This window comes from Aphanomyces astaci (assembly GCF_000520075.1).
Source record: "Aphanomyces astaci strain APO3 unplaced genomic scaffold supercont1.14, whole genome shotgun sequence".
In the NCBI taxonomy this organism is placed as follows: Eukaryota; Oomycota; class Saprolegniomycetes; order Saprolegniales; family Verrucalvaceae; genus Aphanomyces; species Aphanomyces astaci.
Genome location: NW_009798277.1, coordinates 134750 through 153737, shown reverse-complemented (window position 1 = coordinate 153737; position 18988 = coordinate 134750). Strand labels below are relative to the sequence as shown.

General features: G+C 51.9%; 8 protein-coding genes across 12 annotated transcripts; 3 read left to right on the top strand and 5 right to left on the bottom strand.

Annotated features, from left to right (window-relative positions):
• Positions 1-561: 561 nt before the first annotated feature.
• Positions 562-933, top strand: H257_06834 (hypothetical protein; the record flags this gene model as incomplete). Its single annotated transcript, XM_009832208.1, has 1 exon — positions 562-933. Exon 1 carries the CDS (start codon positions 574-576, stop codon positions 931-933), a length of 360 nt encoding a protein of 119 aa, XP_009830510.1. The 5' UTR covers positions 562-573.
• Positions 934-1056: 123 nt separating this feature from the next.
• On the bottom strand, positions 1057-3994 carry H257_06833. 2 transcript variants are annotated; one of them, XM_009832207.1, is made up of 2 exons: positions 3850-3994; positions 1057-3813 (listed from the first exon to the last, which is right to left on the bottom strand). In XM_009832207.1, exons 1-2 carry the CDS (start codon positions 3980-3982, stop codon positions 1151-1153), a joined length of 2796 nt encoding a protein of 931 aa, XP_009830509.1. In that variant the 5' UTR covers positions 3983-3994; the 3' UTR covers positions 1057-1150. The 2 variants fall into 2 exon arrangements, with proteins under 2 accessions (XP_009830509.1, XP_009830508.1); XM_009832206.1 differs by having other exon boundaries at positions 1057-3994.
• Positions 3995-4361: 367 nt separating this feature from the next.
• H257_06832 (hypothetical protein) lies at positions 4362-4796 on the bottom strand (the record flags this gene model as incomplete). The annotated part of the gene is made up of 1 exon (XM_009832205.1): positions 4362-4796. One exon carries the CDS (start codon positions 4794-4796, stop codon positions 4362-4364), a length of 435 nt encoding a protein of 144 aa, XP_009830507.1.
• A 678-nt stretch (positions 4797-5474) lies between these two features.
• H257_06831 (hypothetical protein) lies at positions 5475-5774 on the top strand (the record flags this gene model as incomplete). The annotated part of the gene is made up of 1 exon (XM_009832204.1): positions 5475-5774. One exon carries the CDS (start codon positions 5475-5477, stop codon positions 5772-5774), a length of 300 nt encoding a protein of 99 aa, XP_009830506.1.
• A 30-nt stretch (positions 5775-5804) lies between these two features.
• Positions 5805-6400, bottom strand: H257_06830 (hypothetical protein). The gene has a single exon (XM_009832203.1). The coding sequence runs from the start codon at positions 6198-6200 to the stop codon at positions 5811-5813; it is 390 nt and encodes a 129-aa protein (XP_009830505.1). The 5' UTR covers positions 6201-6400; the 3' UTR covers positions 5805-5810.
• A 337-nt stretch (positions 6401-6737) lies between these two features.
• Positions 6738-7392, bottom strand: H257_06829 (hypothetical protein). Its single transcript, XM_009832202.1, has one exon. It carries the CDS (start codon positions 7332-7334, stop codon positions 6837-6839), a length of 498 nt encoding a protein of 165 aa, XP_009830504.1. The 5' UTR covers positions 7335-7392; the 3' UTR covers positions 6738-6836.
• Positions 7393-8235: 843 nt separating this feature from the next.
• Positions 8236-9556, top strand: H257_06828. Of its 2 annotated transcripts, XM_009832200.1 has the most exons (4): positions 8236-8646; positions 8716-9009; positions 9060-9247; positions 9292-9556. In XM_009832200.1, the coding sequence occupies exons 1-4, from the start codon at positions 8251-8253 to the stop codon at positions 9524-9526; spliced, it is 1113 nt and encodes a 370-aa protein (XP_009830502.1). In that variant the 5' UTR covers positions 8236-8250; the 3' UTR covers positions 9527-9556. The 2 variants fall into 2 exon arrangements, with proteins under 2 accessions (XP_009830502.1, XP_009830503.1); XM_009832201.1 differs by having other exon boundaries at positions 9060-9556.
• A 1729-nt stretch (positions 9557-11285) lies between these two features.
• Positions 11286-15600, bottom strand: H257_06827 (hypothetical protein). Of its 3 annotated transcripts, XM_009832197.1 has the most exons (11): positions 15343-15600; positions 14080-15291; positions 13844-14035; positions 13627-13791; positions 13249-13578; positions 13046-13196; positions 12807-12986; positions 12659-12756; positions 12313-12606; positions 11536-11890; positions 11286-11473 (listed from the first exon to the last, which is right to left on the bottom strand). In XM_009832197.1, the coding sequence occupies exons 1-11, from the start codon at positions 15586-15588 to the stop codon at positions 11343-11345; spliced, it is 3354 nt and encodes a 1117-aa protein (XP_009830499.1). In that variant the 5' UTR covers positions 15589-15600; the 3' UTR covers positions 11286-11342. The 3 variants fall into 3 exon arrangements, with proteins under 3 accessions (XP_009830499.1, XP_009830500.1, XP_009830501.1); XM_009832198.1 differs by having other exon boundaries at positions 11286-11890; XM_009832199.1 differs by lacking the exons at positions 11286-11473; positions 11536-11890 and having other exon boundaries at positions 11928-12606.
• Between the last annotated feature and the right edge of the window lie 3388 nt (positions 15601-18988).

Sequence of the window (18988 nt, the reverse complement as noted above, 5' to 3'; positions counted from 1 at the left end):
AGAGGTGCATTAATCGGCGCTCCTTGACTGTAAACTGTGGGCGGGCTACTGTACGTACACCCTGGGAAGTAAATTGTCTTCGTTGGGGCAATGGATCCTGTGCCAAATACCGATTATTTTCATGAAGTACTTCGAAGTAAGTACGGTATTTCGGGGGATACGAATAACTGCTGAATTATACGGATGGTAGGACCTGGTAGGGTTTTGGTAGGAAGTGGTAGGAAACAAAAACACCATATACAGGACCGAGTAAAAAAAGCAGTAAAAAAAGCAGTAAAAAGCACTATTTTGGTCCGCGACTCGAATACATATGCATCCCAATACTGTAAGCTCGTTACAGTATGTATCCCAATGAGGACCTCAGGGAGCAATAATCACCACCCCTTTCTTCTTGTACATGTAGCGATCGACTACGTACTCGTACCTACGAGGTGGTATTAATCGTAGAAAATACTCATGAAAATGAAGCAACCACTTTCACTTGTGTACAGAACAGATCGCTATCCGGATGCTTGGCCAATTCGACAAGGTCGTCAAAGTAGAGACTTACTTTTCTAGCATTCCGAGTGTAAAATGTCGCGCAGTATCGCGGCAATGCTGGCGACTTCTATGGACGAAGAAGTGATTGAAGAACCAAGTTGTCCGGTGGTTGCTCGTCCACTGGTATCAACTCTCACACCCGAGCCCAGTGCAAATGTTGAGCCCACACCGGACACTCGTCGGTATCCGGTGCGAACCAAAGTGCCGACGATGCGGTTCACGCCACCACCCCGGGCGACCACCAGACCCGTCCTCACGCGGGAAGAGCGCATGATGTGGATGGTCGCCATGCACCAGTCCATCTTGGAGCTACGCGACTGCCAAGCGTCCAGTCTTGACTCCCCCGCTAATACTTCTACACGCCACCACCACGCCCCTAGTTCGGCTGCATGACCACCCCAACCCATCCTCCATACAATCAACCTAATAATGCCGTCAACAGTTATATAACCATCTAGCTCTCTCTCTACATCTTTCATACCCCCCCCCAGTCTTCACCAATCACCACTTTGGTTATACACTCGTTCAACTCATCCATTTTTTTATTCATTACTAGTATACTACTAGTATTAATATCAACCTTAACCCCGTACGTATGGATCCATTCCCCTTAGACATAATACATGACATGTTTGAGGTCTGGGTGTGCTTCCAGCAGCTGCCCCGTAAACGTCGTGGCGCTATCGACACTCGAGCCTCCTTCGCTGCCGTCCACCAGAAAGAACCGCGCGCGGAATGCCAGCAAGTGCGCGTAATACACTGACGGCACGATCGACACGGACCGCGTGCACCGCGCATACGTGTGCGTGAGACGAAACGCCAAATTCTGCAGCTCGTCCGCCGTGAACCCAATCTCGTCCAATAGCACGTGGTAGTGCGCGGGGCGGCTCGTGCCCTGGAGACCCGCGTGGCTCATCAGGTAAAAGTCGGTTTCCGTGGGGTGGCAAATGCCAGTGTCGACGACCGTACCCGCCCTGACGTTGCCGCTGCGGTCGGCGTGCGCGGCGCTCGTGGCAAACAGCCGCGTGTGATGGCGCTTGCCTACCACTACAAACGTAATCTTGGGACGGTAGCCAGCTTCGAGCTTGGCGCACGCGGCGTGGAGCGCCGACACTTCAAAGTTGAGCACCATCTGGAACTGGCCTTCCGACACGCCGTCGCGGAAAAACAACAGCTGCGCCGGCTTGCGCTTGGTCTCGCGGTAAAACGCCTTGAGCATGTCCACGGCCATCGATTCCAAGTCCTCAATCTGCTCCACGCGATGGCCCTGGCGGCGCATCGTGGCGGCATGCCGGACGCCCCACTTGTCCGTCGACGCCACCACCGCCGCCACCGACGGCCGCGATTTGTCCATGGGCCCGGGGTGCGTCACGTCCGCGCCAAAGATGATGGTCGCGTCCGAAGAGATCTTGGGCAGCGGGTCCTTGCACACGGCGTTGCGGCCGCCCAGCTTGGTGTTGACTTTGAGCAGCAAGTTGCTCATGTACATGGGGTTCTGCTTGGCCAAGTGCTTGGCCAGCATCATCTGCGACGGGATGCCAAACACAGTGTCCGACGCGCGCTTGAGGTCGCCGTAATTGAGCGCGTCTTGCACTGGCGCCACGCAAAACACAATCTGCGGCCGCTGCCCAAACACCCGCGTCGCCTTGTCCACCGCCTCCTGGAACATGCGCTCGATGGGGTCGCCGCGGCCGCCGCGGGTCACCAAAGGCGGCTTGGCGCCCGGCGGCGTCATGCCCAGACCCTTCATGTGCGTCACCAGCGCGTTGAAGAAGTCAAACACGTCCGCGTCCGTTGTGCGCCGGCTGTCGCACAGACTCATGAGCGCATACGACTTGAACGCCATGCCCTGGAACAGCGCCAGGTTGCGCATGTTCCACGCGCCATCGCGGGGCTGCTCCGTCTTGTTGTGCGCGTACAGCATCGACGGCGCCGCCAGCTCGCGCGCTTCGACCGTCAGCATGGTCGGGTCCACCGACGCGCCAAACGCCGCCAGTGTGTTGTCCACGGTGAAATGCGCTTCCTGCACGCGCGCCACGATCTTCTGGCGGCGCTCCTCAGGCGGCGTCGCCGTGTACGTAATCATGTTGGCCACCTGGTTGTCGGTGGCTTTGCGAGGACACTTGTAGCCGCCCAAGACGTGGCATACCTCCATGGGCATGAAGATCGAGCCCTTGGGCGACCCCACGTGCAGAAGCGGTAGGTTCGGGTACCGAAGGGGGCGGTAGTTGGTCGCAAAGTAGTCGGCCACCGTCACGCGCCGCCCGCCGTCCAGTTCGATCGTCGTTTCCTTCGCCGTCTTCTTGAGCCCGTTCACGCGGTACGATCGTTCGACCGTACCCCGATGCGTCACCGTCACTTTGATGCCGCGGAACGCCTTCGCCGCGTTCGACGCTTGGGGCTTTGTCAACATGGTGGGAACGTCCTGGAGGCGACACGTCTCGACGAGATAATCCAACGCCGCCATCGACTCGACGAACGCGGTCGCAGCCATGTCGATGTTCAACGTCAGCTGCGTCTGCGTGGGCCGCAGACTCTGGTGGTACCCAAACCACAGCTCGGCGCCTTCGCCCAACGTCACTGCACCCGAGTTGGTGAAAAAGTTGCGCCCCACAGTCGTGAACCGCGTCGACGCAGAGTACCGCATCGCAATGTCCAGCGCTTGGATAGCGTCGTATGGAGTGTAGTTGAGTCGACCGGCAAACAGTTCGTGCAGTTGCTCCGTGCGCACCGCCACGGGGTTGGCAGCCACCACGTGCACGTCAAAAATCTCCGTGCGGCCTTCTTTCATCCGTGGCACTTTGAAAATCATAGCGTCAAAAGGAAGCAGCTTGGCCGCGTACAAGTTACGACGGCCATCCGCGACGACGGCAATAGTCGGGTACTCAGTCTTGAACAAGTTGATCAAAGCTTGCAGCACGGCGGTGCACAGGTCTTTCGGCGGGGTCTCCTGCGTCGGAGTCTTTCCCTCGGCGGCAATCGACGCGTCGTAGTGAAATACGTCCCCTTGGGCTGGATTGATCTTGACGGCAAAATGGTTCGCCCACAATGTCACTGGTTTACCCGCCCGACCAAATCCTCGACGTGACGGAAAGGTCGGGTTCGCCACAGGTTGAAGGAGCTTTGACTTGACCGGCGCAGGAGGGGGACCACTAGGCATTTGAACGGTAGGAGTGCTTCCACGTCCACCACCACGACCGCCTCCATCTGAAAACCCACGACCACCACCACGTCCGCCATCTCGTCCACCGCCACGTCCACCGCCACGGCCGCCTCCATCGGAAAATCCGCGTCCACTGCCACGGCCGCCTCCACCATCACGTCCGCCACCACGACCCCCTCCGTCTCGTCCACCAAAGCCGCGACCACCACCATCACGTCCGCCGCTTCCTCGGCCGGCGCTGGAACCGCCACGTCCGCCGCTTTTTTCTCGGTAGCTCATGTCAAATACGACAATGCCCAACTGCAATCCCCACACGATCGACGCTCATTGGCTGTAAGTTTAACAATATCGTGATCTGATTGGACAAGGGTATTCGGGAAAGTCCTGGGATCGGATTGGTTGATTTCAACTTCTGCCTTGCCAGTTGACGCCAGGTGGTTGTGAACAAGAAATTTCTATACCCATCGGGATTTATTTTCAAGCGATTATGTTGGCAAATCGATTCGAAATTCGAACCAATCAAACCACACTGTTCTGACGAATTTCGATTAACAACATAATATTCATAACTATTCAAAACAATTCCAACGTCGGCGGCGTCACTGGCGCCGCGTTTCGTGACTACTAGTATGACGTTATCGCCGTAAGCCCCGACATCTTATCGGTTGCATTCGCCCAGATACGGCTGCGTGCGGTCGTCGTACTTGCTCGCTCCGTTCCCGAAGAAGTTGGAGTTACGTTGCATCGTACACTGCAACTTGCCGCTACCTTCGTGGTACTCCTTGCACACGTCTTCGGGGTTGCACTTCTCGGTGATCCCTGCGCCGCAGTCGGCCCATCGCGGGAGGTACACTGACGCGGCATCTTCGTCGTCGTCCCAGGCTCCTTCGCCCTTGGAGAGCCGGACGCAGTGCGAGTACCTGTCGGTCATCTTGACGCAGGTCAAGTCCTTTTCACAAGGCTGCGTATCGCCGTGCGTGAATTCTTCGAGATACTCTCGTCCACGTCCTTTGCTTCTGGACGGGGTTTTCTTGGGCTCACAAAGGGACAAGTACGGGTTCTGGCCGCACAGCACACAAACAGAGAAGGCCATCCTTTTCCGTGACATGGCGCGTAGTTGGCGCTGCATGTAGGAAGAAGGGGAGCGGTGTCGTCATGCCAAGATGGACAGAAGGGGTGCACTGCGAAAATCCGTCCGTGAATGTATGGCACTGGAACCAGCGTACTTGTCGGCGCAATTTGATGGAGCAGCATGGACACCCGCCATCCCCGTGAAGAGAAGGACACCAAGAACTAAAGGGGGTTCCCATATACTTCGAAGTATGTCGTAGATTGAACGTGCGAAATTCAGAAATGAAAAGTATAAGAGATATATACATACTCAGAGACGGTGGAAGGGGACATTGAACTGCACGACATTACAAACTGCAAAGTGCATTTTGCCCTACCGAAACCGTAACATGATATACACCACACCACACAGAGCCGTTGCTAATGTGTCTCTTGGTACTGTACTTTTGTTTTTTGTCACATGTTTGACATGTCGTGACGTGTTACGGGAATTCACGCGTACGGTGCTTGGTCCAGAATAGATTCACGTCGTTGAAATGTCCGCTTCCTGCCCAACCGACCTTAAATCCACCGGTGTGAGGAATAGTTTCACCCGTTTGAAATGTCTATAGCCGTTACGTAGACCGTACTGTGTTGCATTGTTGACGTTCAACATGGTTTAACTCTGCCAGTAGCGTCGGCATTTTCAAACTTGCACATCATGGACAACAACGACGTGTCCCAGCGATGCAGATACGCGTACTCGAACTGTCATCGCCGCCGCGCGGTCAAGAAGGACGGCCACCTCCATGCCCTATGTGACCTCCATCGAGAGAAAGCCAATGCATGCCAAAAGAAGTACGCGGCCAAACGCCAGTCATCACAACAAACCAAGGAACACGATCAACTCGATAGCGCCTTCCATGACCCGGAACTGTTGGAGCCGATGCCACTGCAGTCGGATCCAGTCGCGTTCAGCGAAGACGACCGCGAGCTCTTGGGCCACATTATGAGCAGCTGACCGAAACCACGACCACATTGTATTAAACATGCATGACTAGTCACATATATCCGCATCGTCAACATCGTATAAGCATACTAGTAAGCGTACTACAACCATTACAGGCATTGTCACTTGCTTGTTGAAACCCCAGAGAAACGTCCAAATATATTGAACTTCGCTCGACGCGGGGGACACTTCATGCAATGCCACGAGACTCCGAGCAGCGTCTTCTTTCGGGCGTCCGCCAATTGATTGAATTTTTTCGTTGCAATCGGTCGAGTCGTTGGTACTACGTCGTCGTTCGCTCATCGTTCTCTTCATCGCCGACGCGCGCTTTCTCTGCCTTCCGACGTAGTCTGTACTCCTTGTCCCGCGCCTTCCTCGCCTCGCGAGCCTCGATAGACCTTTCGTCTGGCTGCCAACACGTCCTTGTTGAGATTCCATCGCACCCTATTTACTTGTCGTGGTGCCGCAATTTGTTCGTGCGCAAGTACTTGAGCTCCTGCTCCTTGTGTTGCTGCTGGTACGCTTTGATCTGCGCTTCTCTTTGTTCGCCTCGTACCACTTCTTGCAGTACGTTGCCGCCTAGACCATGTCCCAGACCATGATGATGCTGCTGGTGGGAGGAAGGATTATGTTTGTCGAGATATACCGGTTTCAAAATAGATGCATGTTATTCGTCAATCCGACTGTAGATGCTTAGATTGATGCATTTACACAAGACATCAAACGATGCAGGAACCTGTAGCACCTTTTCAATTGTTATCTTGAATTCTTTACTTATCGATTTAAACAGTTAATTCATTTTACAATATACAATACAGTATACCAATACATCCGCTCCATACACTGACTGATACAGCGGCCAGGGATGACCTTAAGACACCTCCCGCCCACATGCACTTGAGATGATGGACTCTGGATGATGGAACTATGTATCGTCGCCTCATCTGCGAAACACGCCAGGAATGGTGTAAGCTTATGGAGTTGTGGAGGAATCAATCGCAGGGGTCTGAACCATGTAAGACCGACCACCTGGCGACCTTTCGCTCACTGTCAAAGAATCAGTGTTAAAAGTACTTAGATCACTACAAATTCCACGCCATGTGCTTGTTTAACGTCGCTCGACGTGGGCAAGTCATGCAATGCCACGAGACTCATGGCAACATCTTGTCGGGGGTCCACCGCGGGCTTGGACTTCTTGGTTGCAGTCGGTCGAGTTTTCGTTGGAACTGCGTCACCCTTCCCGTCGCCGGCAGCTGCTTTCGCTGCCTTCTGACGCAGTCTGTACTCCTTGTCCTTCGCCCTTCTGGCCTCCTTCGCCTCAGGCCGATTTCGGTAGATCTTCAGCTTGGCCGCCAACGTGTCCTTGTTGCGCTCCCGATACTCCTTCTTCCGCTCGAGGATCTTGTCGTGGTGCAGCTCGTAGTTCTTGCGCGAGTACGCGAGCTCCCGCTCCTTGTTCTTCTGCTTGCGCTCCTTGATCTGCGCCATGCGCTTCTCCTTGTTCTTCTCGTACCATTTCTTGTTGAACTCCTTCTTGTACGCTGCTGCCTTGACCTTGTCCTTGATCGGCATGGTGCCGTTGGGAGGTGTGGGTGGGTAGGGCGAGAAGCGCTGGACTGGGTATTTTGTATGAATGCTATTCTATTTCCCGTGATTTTAATAGTCGTACTACGTAAAAAAGTATACTTGTCCCAAGTTTTCAACTATTAAAATAGTTCAATGCGAGTATTAATAGTAGTATAACACAATTTTTACAAATTGGGCTATTGCTTGAAATAGCTTAAATATCTTGAATATTGTATGGACCATGGCGAAAAATTCAGAGCAGAACAATTTCTATCCAATTAACGCAAAACACCCGTTCTACCAAATATTGGCCGTCGACGTGGTCATCCCCTTCCTGCCTTTCACAAGGAAATCCCGTTTGCAGAAGGTAACTACAGTAGTACTAGTATGCTACTAAAGCATTAATAAGCACTGTACTAGTACAGTTGTAGTACTGTACTTCGATGGGCAATACTGTACTACCTAGCCAGTACTAGTACGTGTACTCGTCTTGGCAATTCGCAGTTGAAAATATTCAACATACTTCGAAGTACTGTATTAGTTAGGCTATCAAGAGTTATTAATAACTGTAAATAGTATTATTAAGAATACTACTGTAGTACAGTACTTCGAAGTGAAGTAAATGATACTTCGTATTTATAAATGCCATTCTATTTCGAGATACAAAGGTTGACTGATCGACTTGGATTTTCGACTGTATTAATACATACAGTCGAAAATACAAGATGTGAAGATTTACTGTACTGTCAGTACTATACTTGGACTTGGATTTTCAACTGTATGTATTACAGTCGAAAATCCAAGTAAAACAAACTGAGAGTCAACCTTTATTACAACTCGAAATGCCAATCAATTACAACATTTACATATGTATTTTGTCCAATCATATGTGTTATCTGCGATTGTCGTTTCACCCACAGCCATGGCGTCGTCGAACCACAACTTTGGCACGACAGTCGCTGCGGCAAGCAATCTCGAAGCTGCCTCCATGAAAGCTACGACGCGAAGGTTGAAGAAGAACATGTACCAGAGACAGAAGCAGGCGACATACCGGCGGCAAGACAAGCTGGAGATCGCATTCCAGAGAGAACGGGTCGTGGTCTTGGAGGAGATGCTTGACCAAGCCCGCGCTCGGTTGCGCGGGGTGGTCACATCCAAGTCGTCATCGTCTTCGATCTTGTCGTGGGAAGACATTGCGCTAGCGTTGCGTGAAGGTGAGGACGCGGCCGTGGCGCGGAACGGACAGCTGCGGCATCAAGTGCACCGCGGGCGGGCGGTGATAGAGGACCTCAAGGTGTGGTTGTTCACGCGCATTCCGGTAAGGATCACCCCCCCCCTTCATCATCGACAAGTATGCTCCGTCCCTTTCCTCACTTGTCTTGATCAGGCGTACCCGATTTCATCGATATGGAGAAACGTGGGGCTCGTCCAGCATGCGGACACGCGGCGCATCGGTGTGGACTGGATTACCAAGCAACTGGCGCACAACGCCACGCATGCATTCCAGCAATATGGCTTCCCTTCGCCCGAGTCTGGTGAAACCATCGACGATTACGTGTACTTTTACGACGGCGACGGCCTCGTTGCTGTGCAACGCATCCAGTATATTGTAAACCAGCCGCTCGAAGTGTTTTACAAGGTCGTGACCAGCGATACGTTTCTCGGCCACGAGAATCTGAACGTACGTTTGAGTAGTTCATTGTATAGAGGTTGTTGCTAAGCAACTACCAGAGCCACGACCCGCCATTAAACCCAGCGATCCACCATCGTATCCACGATACCCACAATAACACTATCCGGACCAACTTTGTGAGCCGCGTGGCGCATATAGGGCTCAACTGTATCTCATTTGTGGGGCAACATGTGAACAATGACGAGTTGTTCCCTACAACGAACCTCCAGCGCCACCGTGTGATGATGTAATTGTGCTAAAGTTATGTGTCGTGGCTGATCAAGGTGCTAGGTGCGAATATGAACGCGTGAGTCCCAACCAAACCAAGATCCGATCGTTGCAGCTGATGTCTTCCTTGTTTGCCACCAACGGACTGTACTTGACTCCAGATGAAGAAGCCAAGATATGGGGCTATGACCTCGGACACGGACCAGAACATACTAAGCAGGACCGATTCCTCCAGTGCACTAAGAACGCCATTGCCAAAGCCATTACCAGACGACGACTTATCAAAAAATCAACCTAATCTGTACTTATACGTATGAGCGCAGTTCCGTGACACTTTTTGGGACCCTTCGATGGAGGGGTTCCTTTACTCCAAATTGCTATTATAATAGTGTTTCTTAAAGAGGAGAATTAATGCAGTTCGTAGAACTTAAAATCATGTCGAAATTCGTATTAGTGTACTGGGTAGATGGAAAATGAATTAAAAGAGTGGAAATATTGATAGGCTGAAAACAGTTCCGGGCCACTTGATTTTATCCAGTTATCTGCCAAAAATTGCATCTGATTGGCTGAAAATTTCAGAGTGATTTGTTTTCTACCAATCATGCGTCGTGGCACGGAACCAAGTTGGCACGGAACTGCGCCCATACGTATAATAGTAATTAGTAGTCTTTTGAACATGGCAATAGTAATATATATGTTGTATTGTGGATTCGATACGAATTTCCAGACCCCGTCGAATCGATGAATCGACGCTATTGGCTAATCCATTTTTGAGAAGTATATTCAACCAATCCGAACTCCGGCGTAATTCAATATTGATTCGACATATTCGACAAACCAGGCGAATTTTTGAGTTTAGAGCGAATTCACAATACGACTTGTTTATTTTTATACCAAGCGAAATTTATACCAGTACTACATAGTACAAAAAATAATTGTCGAGAAATCAAGTTTTAAAAGCTTTTAAGTTTTGAAAATAAGACCTGAAACTGAATGATCTAAAAACTAGAGCAACAATAATACCAGCGTCGCGCCGTTTGATTATAGCCCACTGAAGGGATAAAGCAAATATATAAAAAAAATAGCTGACGAGTACGTTTCTGCAGTCGACGGTCGGCGAGCGGCCACCGACTCCGCCTTGCTTCCTGTTTACTACGTAGTACTTCCTCTCTTTCGTATTACTACCACCATTTGCCTTCAGAAGGGCACTACAAATTCATATTTTGCCCAAATTTGATGCGACCAAGCCACGAAATTCGACCATGAAAAACTGAATTTGGTATATATTGTGCGAAAATGAAATCTACCTGTTCAAAACTCAAGTTATTTAAACGTTTTCGGAATAAAAATACGAAATACTAGTATGTATAATAGTAGCGGTCCTGAACAGTAGTACCTATACAAATATTCGTCCGGATGCTGTCCGGATATTAAATTTACTTGATTAACATATAAACTATTGTCAAATGGTGGTAGTAATACGAAAAAAGTGCCACTTCGAAGTGCTGGCAGTAATACGAAGCAGGGGAAGTATGTAAACTTAAGCTACATCGCTGGGCTGCCTGCGACACCGTGATATTGCCCACGAAATTGCACACTATTATTAATAAATACTATATAACATACAACTCGGCATCCTGACATACAACTCGACATCCAGAAATGCAGTTTGTTTCAAAAACTCATCACAAACGTTTCACAATAATCGGATGTTCCACTTTGTCACAGATGAGCTTCCATATGAAATGCGACGATGGCCATCTCTGTGATGGCGTCGGCACCAAATCGAACTTCAGACCATTTGGGCTTATTACCACGATTCGATGTAAAACTGTGCAATGTGGAGAGCAACTCGAAAGGGCGATAGAAATGCCACTGTAAACTCCATGTTGCCAACAGAAACGACAAACTTACTACACGAATTAATGCAGTCGCTGACTCGTACGCTGATATTTATGCATACAGCAGTAACGTTAGTGTATGTACGAATGGTCGATATGAATGACTAAACTGTATCTCAACGGATGGGCTGCCAGTTTTTGGAATGAGTGTCGAAGGGAGTATTAACGTTAACAGTATGCTATTAATAACGTTACGTAGTTATTCACGGCACTTCACAGTACAAATGCACTTGCCATGGCACTTCGAGGTGTGGCGCGGGTGCTCTTTGGAAGGGTAATACCACTCGACTTGTTGCATGACAACAGCATGCGGTTGCGTACGTCGTCCACTTGCACTTGGTTTCCTACATATCATTTCATTCCTACTGTAGTATGTACATACACTAAACTCTCCCAGTCGTTGTACCGTTGCTCCAGAACGCCTCCATTTCTTCACGAAACCTCGGACTCAACCCAGTGGGATCTCCCCTTAAAGCAGTAATCGACACCTTTTCAGTCGTCGGCCGCCTCGCGGGTGGTGGCGGCGGCGGCAGGTTGAACACCGGACGGACGGGCGCAACCTTCTCGTCCTCCTTCCTCTGTCTGGATGGAAATCCGGACGAAGCCCCGCCCCCCCTCTGCCGCCTTGTCGTGTCCATAAAACTGCGCATTTCGTCGTGCAGACGCCGCTCGCGGTCGTCCAGTTGGCCCGCTTGTTTCAATACGCGACTCCTTTCTTCTTGCACCTGACTCACCAGCGTCGCAGCTTCCCGCATCGCTTCCTGGATATATATATATATATATATATATATATATATCAATATGATCAAAATGTATACATAATATATCTATGGCAAATATCAAAGTATACATATATTTGCCAATACATACATATAGTATTTGGCCTATATGCATACAACATATATATCTATATTTGGCAATTTTGAATATATATATAAAATATACCTTGCAAGTATCAATATATAGGTAATATATGCATATTGTGGATTCGGTACAAATTTCCAGACCCATCGAATCGAATCACGAATCGGCGCTATTGGCTCATCCAATGTTAGATTTGATTGGCTCTTACAGAAATAACAAGTATAGTCAGCCAATCAGATGATTCAATATTGATTAGACAAACCACGCGAATTTCGGTAGTATATAGCGAATTCACAATATATATTTGACGTTTCCTTACTTTGGCCTGGGCTTCCATGGCGGCGCTGTGCTCGGACGCTTCGCGCACCTGCTGCGCCATGTGTTCGACTCGAGTCGCGGCGTTTTGTAAACGTTCCTTTTCATGTTCCAGCTGCACTTGGTACGCGGCCAGGGCGTTCATTTCGTCGGCATGCGCGTGCACGAGCGTTTCGAACGCGTTCGTTTCGTGTCGCACTCGGTGGAGTTTGTCTTCCACTCGCTTTTGCTCCATATGGAGCTTCTCCTGGGCCACGCGCTGGTCCCGAAGGGCTTCTTCTTGTTGTGCGGCAAATGCCTATATATATAGTGAATAATATCTATACATCGAATTAGCACTGGAACTGTACCGCTCGAGCAAAGTGCAGTTGGCGCTCTTCGTCCAAGAGTTGTTCGCGTCGAGTGTGCAACCTGGCTTCCGCGACTCGAATGTCTTGAATGTACGCACCTGCACCACTCGAATGCTCAGCAACGATCGCAGAAACGTACGAAATGTACTCAATGTTTGGGTGACCACCCGGGTGTTTGTATCTGTGCGTTCTTGTAACAAGGTTGTCTGGGCCTGGAAATGTCCTGCGAGTTCATCCAGTCGAGATTGCTCCGACCGCAATCGCTCCTTTTCCTCCATGTGGTCGCCCCGAAGCGTCCGCATCGTGCCTTCCATCGCGTTCAACAACGCTACATAGGTATGTTGTGGTTAAGGACCGTTTTGTTTTACGGAGCTCTTCGTTTCCGACCTTGCAACCGGTGGCACTCTTCCTGCGATCGGTGCATAAACGCTTTGCACGTGCCTTCCATGTCCACCAAGACCCGGGCGCGGGTTTCATTTTCGCCCCATATGCGCATTTCCGACTCGCTTTTGCTCCCGACCACGTTTTCTTGCAAAACCTTAGCAACTACCTGAGCAACTCGACCGTAACAAATAAACAATCAAACGCACCTTGAGCCCACTGACAGCCGCGCGGACTTGAGTTAACAACCGCTCCAGCGCATCCTTTTCAGCATGCCGTTGCTCGTCGGCCTGCCATCGTTGCTGAAGCAACGCCTCCTGCTCCCGGTCGTGCTGCACCCGCTGGAACCGCTCGACGCTCTGCGCATGCATAGATTTCTCTTGGACCAACTCCCGCTGGCTCGCAGCTAAACTGGCTTGGGCAGTTGACACTTGGCCTCGAAGGGCTGCATTTTCCAGCTGCAGCTCTGCCACTAATGCCTGGAGTGGCCCCAACTCCAGCGTTTGCACTCGCAGGGCCGCAGCTTCTTGAGACAGGGACTAACCATTTGTTACTTAACGCTTTCAACAGCAACAAACAGTAGTCACTTGTTTATCGACTAAAGCACTGGTTAGTTGGTCCAGTCGCTGGGCCGACTCGGTTTGAACGCGCGCGAGGTCGTCCTGAAGAGCCAATTCGTTTTGCCGTAGCGATGCCACGTCAACCGTCAGCGCTGCATTGCGCTCGGTTTCCACCCCCAGGGTAGCAACCACCTAGAGGCAAACAAAACGGCGCTTAACGTACGGTTATGCAGGTTTACCGTACACTGGCGTGTTCGGCTTGCAGAGTGGTCAAGGTGGAATTGGCCGTGTTTAATTGAGCAGTTAAACAAGTAACCATTTCCTGGCTTTGGGCCAACTGGTTGGTTACGAACGCCGGTACGATCGCGCTGTCGTCGTTGAGAAACGCTGCGCGAGACGACGGACTCGCTCGTTTCGGAGACGAGTTGCTCGGTTTCTAAGCAACGAGTCAAGCAACGACAGTGTCCAAATTGCAAGCACCTTTTCGGGGGAATTGCGAAGGTCCAATGAAGGCGGGATATCGAGGTCGGAAGTAGATAACTTGGGCGGCGACGGGCTCGGGCGTCGGGGGCTCGGGTCTTTGTGACGTGGCGGCGTCATGGCGTTGCTGGGGTCGTTGCTGCGGTCGGGTGGGATGATTTCCAAAGTTGCTCGCACAGGACTGTCTGGTTTTGAGATGGCTAGTACTGGCGGAGGTAGTTGCTCAGCCACGACCAGCGATGATGATGGCGGCTGCCCTGGAATGTCGGGTGCTTCGGGCGTGTTTTTCGTCCACGGAAATGCCGGCATGTCGTCGATCGTTTTGATTGGCGAAGGAGGCTCGATCTTGGCTTCCAGTTGCGTTGTACTTATAGCAACTTCTGCAGGCTTCTTCTTGAGCCACGGGAACGCGGGTAGATCTGACTTAGTTTCTGTTTGTTTAACGGGGGGGTCCTCAAATTTGGGAGAAACTACGTCCGCAACGTGGTCGCGTTTCGCTTGCATCCACGGAAACGAGGGTACCACTGCTGACGTGGCGGTGTCCTGAGGCTTCATCCATGGAAACGAACGCACTTGGTCCGTCTCGGACGTCGGATTGACCGACAGGTTTAAACGCGTTTTTTCATTGGATTGGTCAGAAGCGGACTCGACTTGGTTAATCGGTCGAGTGCTGTCTTGTTGCTTTGTTGCTGAAGTAGTTGCTCCAAAGGGATCGTGACGTGGCGTGACACTTGGTTTCGCGAACGGATCGGTGGGTTTGAGGGTTTCTTTAGCCCCAAAGGGGTCCAATGTGTCTTGGTCGTTGGACGAGCTCCGGCGTCCGCCGCGACCGCCTCTGGGTCGGCTATCCACTAAACTCTGGGAAGGACTGTGCATATTCGCCTGATTGTCGGGAATATCGTCGAAAAAGGAGGCAGAAATTGCTCCCTTGTCTGCTGGAAGTGGTGGGGAAGGCGCTGGCACTGGAGGCGGGGCTTGAAACACGGGGGAAGGGGGCGTTTTGTCGGGGGAATCAAGAGTTGCGGACGAACGAAACTCGGACTCGTCAAAGCCCAACGCTTTGGCAAATTCGTCGTCGAGGTTTTTCATCGACGTCTTGGGCTTCGCGGGACGACTTGACGCTTGGTCATGCTCGTTGTCGTCGAATGCAAAGCTTGACTTGGATGGTTTGATCGGAGAGGTCGAGTCATCCAGGTCGTTTCCCTTGTCTTTCTACCCTCATTAGCACTGTAAGTGATGACCATACATGACAAGCACACACACCTTCTTCTTCCTGGCCTTGTCTTTGGACTTTCTGGACTTCTTAGGCGACGACGATGGAGCTTTCGAGGATGGTTTCGGGGTGTCGTTGAGCAGGTCGTCCAGGTCGAAGTCGTCCAGGGTGTCGTCTGCCGCTGCCTTGGGCTTGCCTCCGATGGAGATGAGGCCGCCGGTCAAGTCATCCTTCTTGGACGACTTGTCCGGTTTCTGGCCGAGAGGGATCAAGCTGCCCACCGACGACGACGCCATGGCAGTTCCAATGTAAATTGTGTAACTGCCAAGCCGTCACTTGATCTTTGTATCTGGTATTTTAGCCAATCCTATAATTCCCAAAGTGCGCTGGCCAATCATTTCGCTTCGTATTGTCAGCTGGTCAGTGACGTTTCATTGGCTGAAAATGATGGCCTTATACGTCAGGAACAAGTCACCATCCAATGCTCACTGACTTTCAACTGTACTGTCGACGTAACACACTTATACAGACGGATAATTATCCGGGTAATATGAATGCGCACTTGCCTAGGACCCAGTCACACCTCGCTATGTCGTTGGCCTACAGAAGAGAGTACAATAAACAGAACAACGGCGACGAGGAGAAGAAGGCGCACCCCTTAACCGTGCAGGAGCTTATGAACTCTCCGGCGACTTTGCACCCTTTCCTTGGTGCCATGCTGCGGCTTCTCTTGGCGATTGGCTTCCTCGGCGAAGTCCTGGCTACGCTGGAATGATGTTCAACTCCTACGATACCTGTAATGGGGTCCGGATAACATCCGGACACGACACCCCATTGGTCAGTTCCAATCCTAACCCGAGAGGACACTTGGCGATCCAAGTGTCTTGAATCACTTGCTCTGCGACATCCGCAGCAGCACCATTCACTTGACGTGAATTGCATGACTGGCGCGCAGCCGCGCGCCAAGGAAACCAGCTTAGAGATAGCTAGCTCTCCCAGCTAACAATATACCTTGTTCCACATACCTTCCTCTGTGCACCCCATTACACCTGGTAGCACTCCAGTTCGTCCATCGACCTTCCTCTCCACCGCGCAATGTCCTCTGCCCAATTCTCCGAGACCCACCTTGTCACTATCCAACACATGTGTTCCACTCTCGGGAAACAAGAAGCCTGGAGCCTGATCCACGCGCTTGCGCCTCCAGCGCAGCTCCACCTGGTTGAAAGCTTTGCTCGCTATGGCGAGAATGCTCAGCAAAACATTGCGGCGCAAGCGCAATCGCTTGCTTACGAGCGCGATGCCGCGCTACAAGAAGTTGCCGACCTCAACGCTCGAGGACGTGCTCTGGACGATACCCTCCATCACACGACTGTGCGCATGTCCGCGCCGACAGCTTCGAAGCCGAAGTAACGCTCCGTAAAGCTCGAAGTCTCCAAGTATGGAGGACTTGCCTTCCACCGACTGCTTCGTTGGATTAAGCAAGTTAGTCGTGCCGCGGATGTTTCGAACATCGATGACAATGAGATCCGCGTCTTTCGCCATGTCGCACCTTACTGGTCGTGCGGATGATTGGGCCTGGGGCCTAACTTGCGAAGATGGCTTCGCGTTTGCCAATTTCGATGATTTCATCGAACAATTGAAGGCAGTGTTCCTGCCAGCGAACAGCGACTTCCGGTACCGCACGGAGTACCTATCTGCCAGGCAAGGCAAGCGCTCTATTCGTGAGTACGTCCACGATTTGCGCTTTCTCGCGTGCTGTGTCACCCAGAAGTCTTCGCTCTCCGAAGAGACTAAGGTGACTATTTTTATCAACGGTCTCAACGACTCAGCAGCGCGCACGCACCTTTTTCGGACATATCATTCGACTTTCGAAGATGCCGTCCGCACCGCGCTGGCCGAAGATTCTCCAATCGCGCACCACTACCAAGACCCGCGACCCACATGACATGGAGGTCTCTACTATGAACTCACCCACCACCGACCGTCATTGCTTCAACTGCAACCGACCGGGACACTTCTCCCGCGAGTGTCGCCAACCACGCCGTGCGCCGACATCCGCTTGTGGTACTGCCTCATCCCCTGCACCCCGCTTCGCGCATCCCGTTGTCGATCGCGCACGCGGCGGTCGCGAGTTTCCTCGCGGGAGGGGAAACGGGAGTCCTCACTAGGCGCGAGGCGTCCTGCTGAGGCTACAGTGGGCTTGCCATTTGATCGTGGTGGCATAACACGATCAGTAGGCCCTGCCTCGGACACAGTGATTCAGTGTCAAATCGGACGACAACCTTCCCGCATGTTGTCCTTCCCCAGTCGTATCTCTGGGTACGACCGTTTGTTCCGCGTCCTCATCGACAGCGGTGCGTCGGAAAATTATGCCCGACGCGCATCGATTCAACTGAATCGTTCCATCTACGATGGCGCCACCCGGGGCGCATCGCCGCACTCCGTTGTGCGTGTAAAGATGGCTGATGACAAGGTTATCACCTCGCCGAAGGTCCTTGTCGACCTTCCCACATCGGTGGGAGATTTTGTCTCGACCGAACAATTCTACGTCATCGATCTCGATGACCGCTGGGATTTGATCCTTGGCATGCGATGGTTGGAGAAACACCAACCCTGGATCGATTGGCGATCCAAGACCATGCGCAAGATCGCATCCGTCCACCCTTCTACTGACCTAGGCGTGATGTGTGGTGAACTCACTCCTTTGCCTGGTCTGGTGACGCCGTTAGTCACGCGTCCCACCACCTCGGCTACGAGGCTGGACGTACTTTCCGCCATGGTTGGCGATGCCGCCACGTTTGGCGATGATATGGGAGCCGCCATGGCTGGCGATGCCGCCACGTTTGGCGATGATACGGGAGCCGCCATAGTTGGCGATACCGCCACGTTGGCGATGATATGGGAACCGCCATGGTTGGCGATGGGCCGAATTCCACCCCCAGTGGACACTCGACGCGTGATGCACACGCTTTTGTCCTCCCAGCCTGCGACCTGTCCGAGTTGCCGCTGACTGCCGCTGAGTTCACTCAGCTGCCAGAGATGAGCTATTTCTCTTTCGCCCGCGCGCTACGTGGGCACGATAACATCAGCATTGCTCTCATCACGGAGAGCCAGGAGATGGACCTCCTGATTTCCTCGACAACCGACGATCCCGTCGAGGATGATGTGTCTCATCCTTCCTCATCGGTATGAAAGGATTTGGAATCGAACCCATACTACGACTTGGTTCGTGAGTTCCAAGATATCTTCCCGGACAGTGTTCCGGAATGCCTCCCCAAAGACAAAGTGGTACGGCATGACATTGACTTGGTTCCGGGCACCACGTGGTGCGTCACTCGACAGTGGCCACTTCCACGCGACCAAGTCGCGTACATTGACGAGTTCTTTGCTGCACGCAAGCGAGCCGGTCATGTGCGGGAGAGCAAGTCTCCGCACTCCAGTCCCACGTTCTGTGTGAAGAAAGGCAACGGGAAATGGCGCATTGTTCACGCCTACAACAAGCTGAACTCGGCCACGATCCCGGCGCAGACGCCGATCCCGCGGAAGGATGTCATCATTGACTCCATGGGACAGTCCACGATCTTCAGTACCATCGACCTTCGCGATGGGTTCTACCAGATCCTGATGAACATCAGGGACATCGAGGAGACAACCGTCTCTACACCCAGTGGAATGCTCTGGGAATGGCTGGTGATG

What these genes read in the sequence shown, in the direction of transcription:
- H257_06830 (XM_009832203.1), bottom strand. Translation starts at nt 6,200, where the DNA reads ATGGAATCTCAACAAGGACGTGTTGGCAGCCAGACGAAAGGTCTATCG.
- H257_06828 (XM_009832200.1), top strand. Translation starts at nt 8,251, where the DNA reads ATGGCGTCGTCGAACCACAACTTTGGCACGACAGTCGCTGCGGCAAGC. An exon ending in TCGGCCACGAGAATCTGAAC is followed by an intron (nt 9,010 to 9,059) that starts GTACGTTTGAGT and finishes AGCAACTACCAG; the next exon opens with AGCCACGACCCGCCATTAAA. An exon ending in CAGCGCCACCGTGTGATGAT is followed by an intron (nt 9,248 to 9,291) that starts GTAATTGTGCTA and finishes TCAAGGTGCTAG; the next exon opens with GTGCGAATATGAACGCGTGA.
- H257_06833 (XM_009832206.1), bottom strand. Translation starts at nt 3,982, where the DNA reads ATGAGCTACCGAGAAAAAAGCGGCGGACGTGGCGGTTCCAGCGCCGGC.
- H257_06829 (XM_009832202.1), bottom strand. Translation starts at nt 7,334, where the DNA reads ATGCCGATCAAGGACAAGGTCAAGGCAGCAGCGTACAAGAAGGAGTTC.
- H257_06827 (XM_009832197.1), bottom strand. Translation starts at nt 15,588, where the DNA reads ATGGCGTCGTCGTCGGTGGGCAGCTTGATCCCTCTCGGCCAGAAACCG. An exon ending in ACAAGGCCAGGAAGAAGAAG is followed by an intron (nt 15,292 to 15,342) that starts GTGTGTGTGCTT and finishes TAATGAGGGTAG; the next exon opens with AAAGACAAGGGAAACGACCT. An exon ending in AGAGTGCCACCGGTTGCAAG is followed by an intron (nt 12,987 to 13,045) that starts GTCGGAAACGAA and finishes ATACCTATGTAG; the next exon opens with CGTTGTTGAACGCGATGGAA.